Raw genomic sequence first — 14,662 nt, forward strand, 5'->3', positions numbered from 1 at the left:
GAGCTGCAGTGTCGTCAGCCCCTTCCAGGACTACTTCCTGCGTAGGACTAGCACTTGCCAACATGCAGACAGCACTGAACAGATGGGCACGGATAAAGTGCCATGCAATCAAAATGCTCAAAGACCAGAGCTGGTGGTTCTTTTCGTAATTGGTTTATTTGGTGCTCTGGACTCTCAATAACTGCTTGCTCTCTTCTAGCACTCTGGAAATCCAAGCATACATGCACCACACACATACACTTACCGTATTTTTTGCACCATAACACTCACTTTTTTCCTCCTAAAAAGTAAGGGGAAATGTCTGTGCGTGTTATGGAGGGAATGCCCACGGGTGGCATGCATACGGATTTTCCTCCTCTAAAAACTACGTCCGTGTTATGGTCGGGTGCGTGTTATAGAGCGAAAAATACGGTACTTTTGTACTAAGAGAAGCTGAATTTTATGCAAATGAATCGTGACTGATGTATTTTTTAAAATATATTTTGCATTGTTTTATCTGGCTTTGCTAGCAGGGAGAAGAGCAGCTATGTAGGATACTGAAAGGTTCACACACTTGTGAACATATTGACAAATGCAAGGGCTAGGCTTTCTGTTTAAAAGGAAAATCAGAGCTTCATAAAAATCTGGATTCTGAAGCCAACACCGATGCTGAGCTTTTTATGTGCTACTTCGGAATTACAACATATATATAAAAATCCAGGGCTTTTTTCAGCTGGAACTCAGTTCCAGCACCTCTCAGATGGGTGCCATTTCCATTATGAGAGAACAAGCGAGGCGTTCATGGTGAGTTCCAGCACTTCTTTTTCGAGAAAGATAGCACTGTATTAAACCATGTAAGGGTTTGCACCTGGTATTACTATTCTCAGTAACTGTGTGAAGATGGGAATTGATTTGACTACACAAAAACAAAGAGTTCACTATATTATATTTGTAGGCTAGCTTCAACCAAGAGAAGAACCCAACAAAATAAAGCATACCACTACTAAAAGGGACTAAAATACATCTGACATTATTTCAGAGACTTAAAATATTTCATGGAATACTATCCAGCCCCAAAAACCACTGTTGTTGGGAATTATTCATCTGATCTTGCTAGTTATGCAGAGGTCACAAAATTCAGCTTTTCTCAGTTCTGAATTTAATGCTGGTTGATGTTAGTCTTACAATATGATAGACAGTTATCAACACCAGTGTGTAAACTCTGGTTTGCTAGTAAAACTGAATTACTGTGTTGCAAATAATTGATAATGTGTCAATCACATTATCTAATTAAGAGGGTAACTCTTTTATGTGACTTTTTTGTTTTTCTTTGCTCCTCTTTTGAGAACGCTTTCACCTTTTTTGCATCTTGATTGGCTAATTAGGGGAAGGGGAAAGAAGGACAAATGTTATTAATTCAGCCACACACACACTTCCAGGAGAATGCTACTTTGGAGCTGGAAAGTCGTAGTAAACAGTCATGGAGGAATGAATACAAAACCCCCAGTTCTTTATGGCAGGAGAGGAGCCCTGCGGAATTCAGAAGCTTGTGATTCTACTAACATGAATGACCCACCCAGAAGATGGATTTTAAGAACCATTTTGCATTATATCTATCTGCGTTCTTTATGAACGCTGATCAGTGGGAGAATGAGGAAATAAGACAGCAATGGTACAAGCTAACTGCAAGGTCACTGTACTCATGGTCCACAGCTTTGTCAACCAGCTAACAGCTTATCTACCAGTGATAACAGGCAAGGTTCTTCTCACTTACCCCAAAAGCTACACAGACCTGAACAATAGCCAATCCAAGACAGTCAGCATCAGCAACCAGCCAATGGGAGCCAGAGCCTTTCCCCCACCAAAGATCTCCGTCACAACATCCAAATCCTCCATGGTTGATCCTTTGTCACAAACATTTCGGAGTAGCATCCCAGGAGCTAGGAGTGAGGCCGCTCACATTGGGCTCCCTCCCACCGGCACAGCTCAAGACCCAGGCAGTATGAGATTCAGGAGCTAGCCCTATGATTGCTACTCCAGCAGTCCCGTTTCTAGGACAACAGTGGCCCAATTAAACTCATTACGAAGGAGCTGTAATCCAAGTAGGACCTTAGCGGATTACCCTCTCTGTTGGAGCCATTTAATCAGATCACCAAGGGAGCCCTGCCCTGCCACCCCCACTGAACTCAGAGGGTCTTTATGGACTGCAAACAAGTATGATGAGGCAACAGGTCTCCTGCCAGGTCAGCACAATTTAGCCAGTTGGCCCACTACAGAACTAGGAGGCCCTCATCTGGTCAGTACAAGGGTACTATTGCCAAGAGCAAAGCAGGTGACAAAACCGGGAGCTGACCTTCACATGCAGAGCATTTGTGGAGAAGCATAGACGCTGAGCCCTTTTAGGTGCCAGGCGGAGAAGAAATGCCAGTCCCAGGAACTTACCTGTTCTACAAGGTTAACATGAGGTGCTGGAAATACTGCCGAAACCCTTGGGGCCACAGGAGATGGAAGCTGAAAGACAGCCAGCTCACCCTGAAGGGGTTGAAGTCTAGGTGTGCACCCGCTTTACCCAACTCTTCGAAGCTTAGGAAAGTATTTGGAATCCAGAGCGGACACATCGTACAGCAAGCAGGATGTTTCCCAGTGCTTTCCCCGAGGGGCTGGGCTCCACTCTTGCATTCCTAACATTTCAAAGATAATCAGCAACTGGTACTGCCGACAGCAGAGGCGGGGAGTCTAGGAGGTGCCTCTGGCAGGCAGGCTAAGAACAGGTGAGCAAATCTCCACAGGAATAGGGCTTGCAACAGAGACCTGCAGCAGGAAGGAATGAAGCTGGTACTTTGGGCCACTATGATCAGAGTTTCCTACTTCTGTGTTCAAAACAGGAAATGGACAGAAAAGCAAAAGAAAACACATACCTTTTATCATGCCCCAAAGGTCTGACCCAAACATAAAATGCATTTGTAAGATCTTGGGAGTTTTGCTAGACGCAGACCTCATGCTTGTGTCCTTCCTATTTTACAAGAGATTAACATTTTCCTCCTGTTCATCAGCATGCTTTTTACATCAGATGTAACCCAAGATTAGATGGTGGAAGAGTGGAACAACCCTTTAAGAGGCAGGCTGGTTGGCACTGCCATCGCCAACATCATTCTCTAAAGCTTGGACAAAGGAGGCCAGTGGAGACAGCAGGGTCGGCCCTACCATGAGGCCACCTGTGGCGGCAGATGCTGAGGGGTGGGGAGGTGTTGAAGGACACTGCCTGCCCTGGGCCCCTAAACTAGCCTTCTACCCTCAGGTGTGGTGGGATGAGGACACTGCCCTGTTACCAGTGTTGAAGTAAGATTCAACTGGCTGTCTAGCTGACTTCTGTACATGGACCTGGGAAGGGGCACCATCTTGTCCTTTCCCTCAGGCAACAAAAATAAGCTGGGCTGGCCCTGAGCAGCAGCAACAGCCTAATGGAGAGAAAGTCAGTTTGTGTGTTTAACACCAAGATGGTGAGGACAGGAAACCTGTTGGAATTCCATTGATATCTCCTCACTCGTGGTGCTAGCTTGCCGAACCATCCTGTTTTTTAGTTGCAACCAAGCTAGCAAGGACTCCCTGCCAGCAGGACAGAGGGCTTGGTTGCATCCAATTAAGTTATATTCAGAGCAGACCTATTGAAATTAATGGACCTACGTTAGTCACATGCACTAATTCCAGTGCGTCTACTCAAAGTAGAATTAATATTGGATACAACCCTAATGTCTGCTCAGTGTAGAAAACATGTTCCTTAAGGGGTGCAAACAAAACCTTGGGAGTGACAAATAGCATCTTTCTTAATGAAGGCAGTAAAACAAACAAGGTATGTTTACCAACACTTGGCTTGCTTTGATTTGTCTGTATTGCATGAGCTGCCTGAACATTTTAGTGGAGGCAGGCTAGAAATATTTTAAATAATAATAATAAAGAATTCCTGAGTATTAGATATGCATGCATACACATATACACTCTACTGAAAATGATTTTTAACTAAAAAATAGAGGTGGGCTTGTGATTTACAGGGTCACATGCCAAGGAAACAGATTTCTAGCAGAGCAACCAAACTTGTAAAAACAGTAGTCAAAGGGGGCAGGGGAAACAGAAATTGTGGCTTCCCTAAATTCCCTTATTAGTCTTAGCTGGCTACGGTTTAACAACCCCTGTAAGGAAACAAAAAGCAAAGTCCCTTCCCCAAAGCATTCCAGGTATAAAGGTGCTAACATGAGAGTATAGAAAAAGTGACCCTCCCCTTCAGACTGAAGTGGTACAGTCCATTCTCCCATATCAGGACTGTACCATCCCATTCCACTATGTGCATAGATTTAGCACAGGTCCACAAAGTGATTGTATTTTGTGCAAGCCCTCAGATGGCCAACAGGAGTCACCCCAACAAACAGGCAGTGTGTTTGTATAATAAGAAAAGGAGGAACAGATTAGATGAGGTTTATTATATTTATCCTGCTTTACAGTACAAAGACACACAAAACAGCCTGTTCCAAATTCAGCTGCCGGCTCTCCAGACTCTAGGATGGAGCAAGCTGCTCTAGCAGCTCACAAAACATGGCGACGTTTTTGCTAAGTCAAGAAATGAGTCACAAACCCTCGACTTAATCCAAGTGCATTGTGACTCACTCAGAATTTTAATTTTTTGTCGGTCTGAGCAAAGGTTTCTATGACGGAATGATTGACTCTAAGCAAATAGATGAGAAATGGCACTACAAAAGCACTGAGCCATATTTCCACCCACGCCCAGGGCTTCCCTTTCCAAGGTCTTGGAGCCTTACATGCATGCAGTAAAATAAGGCAGCACCCAGAAAAAGACTTGAGCAGACACACTCCACCCTCCACTGGACCCAAGAGGGAGAAATGGGAGGCTGAAAATAATTGAGGGTTTGGGTGAAGTAAACATCCACTCACAGTGAATGGTCACATTTCCTTTAAAGCAGAACCAGGGACACAGGGGTCCTACAACTCCAAGAATCCCTAACCACTGACCACATTGCTGGGGCTGAAGGGAGTCGCAGTCCAGCATGACATTCCTACTGTCTTCATTGTCACGAACTCCAGCTTCCCCCCACAACTATTCATCTGCAGTCTCTGACTGAAACTGAAACAAAAGAAATCCACATTCTGGGAAGTGCACATGGAGATTTTGTGCACATCTGCGCTGACTGTGGATGTGTGGATGGCCATCACAAAAGTTTGGTTTCCTGTTTCTAGAAGCATTTTGGAGTGATGGCATCACTGATAAAAGCAAGCCACAGAAATGGGGAAAGACTTTGGAAGGAAAAGGCAATTCTCTGTTTAGCAGAGGGTAGCTATAATTTTAAGGAGCATGTGTGAGGTATCTTCATGTCAAGCAAAGTCAAAATGCTTACGGGTTAATGAAAGGGCATGCACAAAAAGGGCGACTGGGAAAGGAAGAGCAGCAACAATTGGAGGAAGTGGTTGCTTACCCGTCGAGCATCTCAAAGGAGGGTGTGCAAAGCTAAGACGCTTGGGAAGGGCTCTTCCTGCCACACCAAACAAGAACCTGTGATAACTGAAGCTGTTCTCTGCAGAGTTCACTTCTCCAGACACTGCAGCGTTCTTGAGTCTGTTCTATTTGGAGATGGAAGAAGTGACCTCTAATCCCTATTCAGCTATGAGTTCACTGATAGACATATTAAGGAAGCCATTAGCTCAGAGGTTTTCAACCTTTTTGAGTCCATGGCTCCCTTGAGCAACTACATTCTTTCTGTGGCACCCCTGTGGGGCTCTGGAGCCCAGTTATGTCACCCCTTGCCTCCAGAGCTGGCAGCCTCTCACTCTTTTTTGAACACCCTCCCTTGTGGAGTGCTCCCTCAGCCTCCTCTCCTTGCAAGTTCTCCGGGCAGCTGCCACCCCTGCTCTCTGAGCTGACCCCCTGCTCCAAAGAGAGGTGCCTCCTCACACTGCCCCACAGGGGCCTGGGACTTGTCTGTCCATTCCCAACAGCAAGGGCTGGCATACTGACCAGCTGGGCTCCCTCACTCACTTGCTTGCTTACTCCAAGGCTGCCTCAGCTCCTGGCAACCAGCACCCTCCAACCAGTCCCAAAAGCACCATTCTCCTGGGGAGCTTGAAGCCAGGGCTGCTGCAATAAACAGCTGTGCAAGCCTTTGGGAGGCAGAGATGCAAGAGGGCACCAGAGAAGGGAGGGGAGGAAAGAGGGACAGAGACCAGTGTTGCTTTCGGCACCCCTGACCATCATTCAAGGCACCCTAGGGTGCCACGGCACAGTGGTTGAAAACTACTGCATTAGCTCTTTGCTTCAAGTTTTTTCCAACCATACGATGGGAATACTAATGAGCAGCCTCTTCGGGATTCCTATCATGACATACATACAGACTGTGAAAAACTTTGCACAAAGAAGTTAGTAAGAACCATCAACACCAGCCCATCATTTCTCCAGTGGAAAAAATCCCAATACAATTGTGCAGTGTGTTCTGATCAATTTCTAGGTTAATGAACCAAACCTCTCTCTCCCACAGCTTTGGCCACTTTATTACCCTTCTTCTGAACATGTACATTTTTCTAGGAGTTTAAAATCTCCACGGTACTTCACATACATTTTCTAAGCCATTCTTGCAAGTCTGTAAGGTGAGCAAACTAATAGTCGTCATGAAATAAGATAGGGAACTGCAGCTTCCACGGGGAAAAGAGAGTGCAGGAGCTTGAGGCATCACCACACCATGATTTAGCCGTGGCTTCTGAACCATGCCAGCAAGCTGCCCTAGGCCATATTGTGACTTCACAGCTAAAAGTCAGATCGGTGAAATCAGATACCTCCCAGATCACACAGGGTTAAGCTATACACTAGGTTCAATACGAAGCCTTTTTCTTACACAGAGGTAAGTGTGCAGGCCTGACATGGTTTGCAACAACAGCTCACAGAGGAGCGAAGTTTAATCCTTCCCTCCCCATCCATTCGCAGCTGTTATAAATAGCTTTTAAAAACTGAGTACCCACTGGCACCAACTGGGTTTTATTCTGCCACTGGGTGTGTGTGAATTTCCTCCTGGTGCCCCTGCCATCTGAAATGAGGCAGGAAGAAAACAGGGAATGGGCCTTTTCAGTTAGAACACTCCATTTATGCTATGCTCTCCCTTGGGAGGCTTGCAAAACACCCATTTCAATCTCCTTTCAGCGCCATGTGAAGACCTTTAAAAACAACAATCCAAGCCTTTCAGACATGTTTCCCCTCCTGGAAATTTATGCTGCAACGACTGCTGTTTTTCTTTTTATGCAGTGTTAATTTTTATAACTTGATTTCACTGTGCTTTGTTGTAATTTTATTGTTATTTGGTTGGGTGCCCTGAGAATATATTATTGAAATGTGGGATATAAATGCAATAACTAAGTACAGCATGTCATACTTCTATTCCTGTCTGTATCCATTAAAAGCTTCTAGTCCTTATACCAAGGGTTTCACCTTTACTAATCAAAGCAGCTGGAAAACTTTGGTCTCTTTCACATACTCCTTCTGAGATTTTAGGAGCCATTGCCCACCACTTTCAAACCTGTATTTGTAGCTCACTGTTTAAAACAAAAGCTTGGATCCCATGAGACTGAACTTTGCAGTTGTCCTGCCTTGGATACAGGCTGCCCTCTCCCTGAAGTATGAATTGCATATGGCCTCTACTGCACAGGTCTTCACACCGTCCTTAAAAACTCACCTGTTTCCGGTTGCTCTTTCTTAAGAGTATCAGCGCTGCTCATTTTTGAGATTCCTGAGTGGCTCTAAACTGTTTTCATGAAAAGAAATTGCAGAATGGTTCTTCTATCCTATTGCCTTTTAGACTGCGGTCTTACAATTGTTTTAAGACTGCCTAATGTTCTCAGCGTATCTGACATTTTGTTTGCCTAAGCCAGCTCATGAAGGTTAATTCCCTACAAAGTGGCTGAGGAATAAATATATAAAAGCAAACACACACAGCAGCTATGCTATCTATCCCTTACGTTCTGTGCAACATCATGCATGCTGATTAGTACCATTTAAAAATAAAAAATTAAAATTAAAACTGCAACATGCAGTAAGAGTTGTAAATTCAGGATAGACAGAAGATTGCATTTCCTTGTGCGATCTATAATAGATCTTGTGAAATCCAGTTGTGGTGATGGCTACTGGTTCAGAGGGCTTTAGAAGGGCATTAGACAAAACCATGGAGGAGAAGGAGGAGGTCTTCAATGCCAGTAGTTCGCTGTGGTTGCAACAGTGGGGGAGGGCCATTGATGGAGGACGTCCCAGAGGCATCTGGTTGGCCACCGTGGGAAAGAGGACAGTGGATTAGAGGGATCTCAATATAAACCAGAAGGCTCTTCTTATGTTCTTACGCCCACCTGACTTCACACAGGCACTGGTGAGGCAGGAATGAACCACATCCCCACAGCAGGGGAGCTGGCTAGGGCTCCCTTGCAGGCAAGACTGGCACCAGCCCTCCCTGCCAAAGAGTCAGTCAGCAGTTCAAAAGTGCCCCTGCCGAGGCCTCCCCAGCTGCACAGCATCCGCCTGTGTTTATTTCTGGGTTCTCATTATCAGTAAGTAGCAATTTAAAATGGAAAAAACTGTGGGAGTGTGGCGGGGCGGAAACCTTAAAGCAATCAACTCCTAAGACACAAGGAGGAGAGCAGCGCAGCAAGACAGACGTGCTGCCATGCGGGGAAGGTTGCGAGGGAGGTTTCCCTCCTGCCTTATAGCGAGAAGCACAGCGCTTGCCACTGCCAAACATCTGGCGCAGGAAGCACAAGAGATGAAACCGAAGCATTGTTTGAGCTCAGCTAGTGTGGGGGTTGTGGTCAGAAAGCAAACCAAAAGAAGGGCAGAGCAAGGGCCATGTGCACACTTACAAAAGGAAGAAAAAAAATAGTCAAAACTCTGTGACAAGAAAAAATGATTTCTGGAACCGCTATAGATCAGCAAATGTTTACTATCCAGCATCATTTTCTCCACTACGGATGAGGGGGGCCAGGTAGCATTTTTACAAGAGTCTCTTAGCATGAATTTGATGGCTGTATTTTATTGGCTGTATTATGGTATGTTGTGTGTTTGTAATCCACCTTGGGCTTGGTAACAGTGAAGGGTAGGATAAAAAATTCTTAAAATAAGTACCCCCCCCCTCAAACCTGGAGCTGGTCCCACCTATGGATGCCACACTCTGATTGCCCCCAACTTCGGAAGAAAGGGCAATAGCAGGGGCTCGGGGCTTCCTTTGCAATGGTATATTGGCTGGAGAGTTCATCTCCCCAGAAGGATTAATCAGGAACAAACACTACCAACATATAGGCACTGTGTTAATTTTCATTATTATTCTCTTCCCCACTCAGCATACAGTGGTGTAGTAAACCATGTTTGGAGGGCTGTGTTTTGAAGACAGGTAAGTGCTTGGACAATGAAATGTAAGGAGTGAGGAATGAAGAGAGCATAAAAAGACATTACTGGAGGTGGAATTCTGTCATTTGACAGTCTCTGCAAAGTAGATCGCTCAGTCGGCAGAGCATGAGACTCTTAATCTCAGGGTCATGTGTCTGAGCGCCATATTCGGCAAAAGATTGCTGCATTGCAAGGGGCTGGACTAAATGACCCTGGTAGTCTCTTCCAACTTTACAATTCTATGAAAAAGGGAATGGGCCAGTAGGGATTAGCTGGGTGGGATTGGGTTTAGGACAAGGCTGGGGATCTGTGACCCTTTGGATATTGTTGGATCTCAACGCCCATCAGCCCCAGCCAGCAGGGCCAGAGGTCAGGAATAATGGGAGTTGCTGCATTTCAGCAACATGAGGAGGGCAACATGTTCTCCACCCCTAGTTTAGGAAGCTTCTAGTTACAACTGCATGTGCAGTAAACCAAAGACTCACATCAATTGTTTTCCTTGTTCCTCAAATAAATGTTGTTATGCCTGAGTAATTGTCAGTGAAACCCACACTTAAAGAGTTTGAAAACCTACTGCCGATACCTACACCTACACAGTGCTGTTGGCACAGGTGTTTGAATGATTAGTTGTGGTGTGTCAGTGTTATTAACACTTGCTCCATGGTCATTTCAACGTTCAATTTTATTACTACTATTACCGGTATTTTTAAATGTTTTGTTTAAGCTGTCCTGGAGACCTTCCAGTCAAAAGGCAAGATAAAAATGCTGTAAATAAATGAATGAATTTAAGGCACTGAAGCCCCTATTCTCTGTTACCACCAAAAGAAAGCTATGTTGTTTAAAACAAGACATTTATAGCATTAACATCAGCTCCAGAAGTAATGAAGGTCCTCCAGCAAGACTTGCGGTTGAATAAGGATTCAAACTTATTCTTCCTTAGTCTAAGTTAAACACCATTACTCCAACTCTTTCCTCTCTGACCCTACCACCACTACCATCACCAGGCCTGTATCCAGTCATACCTCTTCCAACCAATCACTGCCTATTTGTGAACACCTTTGGCAACCTCCCAACTATCCTGCCCAGTGCTTAAACAAAACCAGGAATGAGGCCTGGCGAGTATCACCAGCACTCCCACAATACTTCAGATCAGGTCAACCTATATATTAGGGATAACTGAGCAAAGGAAGAGGAAGAGAACGTGGCTCACATGTGAGACTAGGAATATCTTATCTGCTTACAAAACAAAAGAACAAACAAACAAAACAGGAGCTTGAAAGCCAGGTTTCACTACCACTGTCTCTGCTTTGTGGCCCCAGGCCTAGTGACTCGCTCCCTAGCAAATACTGGGGTGCAGGATGTGCAGCTTACAAGACGCTAGAATCTCCATCCCAAGATTCAGCCAAGAATGAGCAGCTTTGTGCCCTAAATCCAAAAAAGCAGAAATGAGGCATCCCTGAAATTCCTCCAGAGCTCTAACTTTATTCCCCTCTATTTTACTGAGTTATAACTTTTAAACAAAAACCTTTCCCCCCCCCCAACCATAGTAACAAAATTCAAACAGTAACAAAATACTACAATCCTACAATTAAACAGCAGGCCATTAAGCAAGAGACAAAGTTAGTAACTCATATGCCACAGAAAACAAGCTTTTGACCTGGCACTCACTTAAGCATGGCAAGAGAGAAAGTCACCACCGGCTCACCTGGGTGGTCCCTATCTCCTCTCCAAGCTTTTCCTTTCTTGTTATCCACTGGGATTTACTTAAGTTTAGAATGAGCCATTCAGGCAAACATCCCACCTACTGCCTTGTCTCAGGTTCAAAGTTTGTCTAGTATTTACGTAGTGCTTTAGAAGTTTTCTAAGTTCTTCACATGCATTACTGGAGCAATCCTTAAAAAAATAATCTTTTCCGGCTGCCTAGTCAGTTTTATCATATTGCACATTTGAGGGTTGCTGAAAAGCTGTAATTTGCCTGAGGCCATGCCCAGACTTCATGGCAGAGGTGATATTTAAACCAGAGAAGTTCCTGGCTTACAGTTCAACATTTTTCAGCCTGGAACCCCCTTCCCAAGATTTTCATTTTAGGGATCCCACCACAACGGTTTGGAAGTCAGGAAGAAAAGAGGACATATTCTGAGACCATTACCTTTGTACTTCCCTTTCATCTTGAAGCTGGGGTTAGTGCATCACCCACACTGAAGACTGGAGCAAGGCCTTGAGTACCAGTGTTGCTTGCTCTCATCCTTATCCCATGAAATGTGGCAGGGACAAGAGCTCCCAGCCAGCCAGCCAAACAGGGCCGTGTGTCTCCTCCCACACTTCCCTCCTTGAAGCCTGACATCACTGCAGTTCCTGCTGCTCCCAGGGTGAGTCAAAGCCACACAGCCATGGAGAGGCAAGAGAAAGAAGCCCTGCCTCTGGAGGAGGCGGGGAAGAAAGAAGGCACATCAGGAAGACAGAGAAGACTGTCTAAGAACTTCCAAGAATGTCAACCGCTGGGCTATTTTTCTCTTTAGCCAAAATATCACAGCCCTGGAACAAGAACAGAAGCCTTCATTCTTTCAGAACCCAAAGCTTCAACAAGAGGTCCACTTCAAATTTTTCTTAGCATATATAGTATTAAATGCTGAAGTTCAAGCACTTGTGACAAAACCCAGCCCCCCCCCCCCAAGCAGTAGAGCACCTGCTTTGCAGAAGGTTCCAAATTCAGTCCAGGTAGGGCTGGCAAAAACTCCTGCCTGAAAATCTAAAGGTCTGTCATCACCAATCCATGTATGCTGAGCAAGACGGACCAATGATATGACTCAAGTACAGTGGTACCTTGGGTTACATACGCTTCAGGTTACACACTCTGCTAACCCAGAAACAGTGCTTCAGGTTAAGAACTTTGCTTCAGGATAAGAACAGAAATCGGGCTCTGGTGGCGCGGCAGCAGCAGGAGGCCCCAATAGCTAAAGTGGTGCTTCAGGTTAAGAACAGTTTCAGGTTAAGAATGGACCTCCGGAACGAATTAAGTACTTAACCTGAGGTACCACTGTATAAGGCAGCTTTCGGTGTTCCTTTATATGACCTCAAGGTGAGTCAAGAAACACATGCAGCTATGTGGATTTTTCTTTCTCTTTTACACACACACCAGTAATACTACCCATTGCACACTACCCAGTTTATTAGGATCAGCTGACATATCCCACTTCATCTATATAAATTTGTAAAAGACAACAATAACTCTTAACGCCTCCTATCACCTCACTCCCTTGCCAGATCAGAGTTCTCCAATTAGCCTGGCATTCGAGAAGGTGTCATCCTAGAGGTGAGACTTTGTGCCCCCCCCCCGCAACTAACCTGTTCTCTGCTCTGCCCATCCCACCCACCACTTTAGAGTGACCAGATGCAAAGGAATTTACAGATCTACAGCACTGTATTTAATAACTCACTGGATCGCCCATGGCAACCAGAGATTACACACAGGGGAGTGAGTGGGCTGGCAAAGGGGGTGGGGATCTCTCCATTCCTCCTCCCACCAGCCTCCACTTTGCTTCCTCTGAAGCCAGCATGGAAACCTAGTTTGTCTCTCCTCCACCAGCCTGTATAGCAGAAGGCACTTTCTTTAACAAGCCTGTTCAGAAGCTTCCTCTCCTCTGTGGTCATCATGGAAACAACAAGCTACTAATTTCCTTAGCAGGTTAGTAAAAACACTGCATGCTAATAACTTTTGTGGGCTTATTTACAAGGCTGTTTAAATAGCTACATAAGAGGCGGAATGTTTACAGAGACAGCTTGTCATGTAGGAGTGAGAAAACCACACCTAACCATTTCCCCCCTCTACACAGCTATTGAAGATAAAGGAACTCTGCCTCCTTAGCATCTGGTCATCCCCTTTACCTCTCTTTCCTTCTTTAAGAAAAAGCCCCAGTCAGTCACCGCCAAACCACAGCCCACTCATGCAGCCCACCAACTGAAGACCAATCCCCCATATCTTTTTAATAAATGAATCTCTGAGCATGTCTAGATTGCCCTGAATACAGTGATTATGTTCTTCACAGCATACACCCCACAACTCTGATTGTGGAGCAAGTTGTCCATGTAAAAAGGCACAGGTCCCAGCCAAATATGAATCTCCACACTTTCCTCTTTGCAAATTAAACTACCAGTTCTGTTTTCTTATGGTCAAGCAAAGCTGCCCCAGGCTTTGCTGGAAATGTCACCTGGTGATGCACCCAAGACATGACTATGGGTCAGACCTGAAGGGACACATAGTGCCTGTTTGCCTGAGCTCAGCTCCTACCCTGCATCTCACACACACCCCTTCATTTCCACATTCTTCCTAACGGCAGAGAATTAGGTCTGTGATACAAAGAAATGTAATTTTGAATAATAGTGCTCTTGGTTGGCCTTAACAATCTGGGCAGGTTATAGTGAAGAAAGGGGAGAGCTGGTCTCTTAGCTATGGTCTCTTAGCACAGCTGTTGTGGGAAGATGTCAGAAGACAACAATGGGGTACCACTAAACCTTACTCAGAACACAAAGGCAACACCCAAATCCTTTCAAGTAAAAGCTTTTGTCATCCTGTAGAAGGAAAGTTCCCTCCCTGGCTGCCTTCCTGTACTACGGTATGAAATAGCTACTTAAATGGCCACCTTTACTAACAGGTCTTCTGCTTGTATGCAGCACATAGCAATCAACCTAGTGTCCTCCTGCCTCCAGAGGCTGGAAATATATTCTGGTGCTACAAAGTGCCACAAACATCCCTAGTGCAGCTTTGCCACAGATAGCAGCATGCAAAACCCATTTGAAATCCAGCTAAAGCACAGTCGCCTCTAGCATGCTAAGCCAGAAGGGTTTCTCCCTCCACATATCACCTCAGATACACAAACATCTACCCATGCCCCAAGTTTCCAGATGAGCTGGCACACCTCCACAAACCATGCACAAACCTTTAAGTCTTGAATCCTGCGGAGAGAAAGCCAAGGCCTGACCAGTTGCCTACACCTTTTCCGTGTGAGTTCAGATTTAATCAAAAGTAGCCTTTCCCAAGGAAATAATCTTGCAAGGTGCAAAGCCCCTCAGAGAGCTCACTGTTGTCCGGAAGTAGCAAAGTTAAACTCAAAACAGGCTCCTTTGAGTTCTTTGAAGGAGTCCCCTCTACTTTCTCTCTCTCTCTTATTCACTCATGGCGCCATCTGTAGGGTGGCGATTGCATAACGACAACAACTAGGTATAAGTAAAACTTACAAACAGCATGTTTTTGAGCTCACTAGAACT

General features: G+C 45.1%; 1 protein-coding gene across 9 annotated transcripts in view; it reads right to left on the bottom strand.

Moving 5' to 3' along the window:
• RIPOR1 (RHO family interacting cell polarization regulator 1) overlaps positions 1-14,662 on the bottom strand; it is a 110,649-nt gene that overhangs the window by 34,935 nt on the left and 61,052 nt on the right. The window contains exon 1 of one of the 9 annotated variants that reach the window (XM_082229295.1): positions 11,547-11,700. The exons of 7 other annotated variants lie outside the window; for them this stretch is intronic. In XM_082229295.1, coding sequence (XP_082085421.1) covers positions 11,547-11,565 — 19 coding nt within the window. In that variant the 5' untranslated portion in view covers positions 11,566-11,700. Of the gene's footprint in view, positions 1-2,421; positions 2,634-11,546; positions 11,701-14,662 lie in introns of those variants that run through there. One more of the 9 variants, XM_082229298.1, reaches the window with a different exon arrangement.

Source organism: Podarcis vaucheri (genome assembly GCF_965113315.1).
Source record: "Podarcis vaucheri genome assembly, chromosome: 7".
Taxonomy (NCBI): Eukaryota; Metazoa; Chordata; class Lepidosauria; order Squamata; family Lacertidae; genus Podarcis; species Podarcis vaucheri.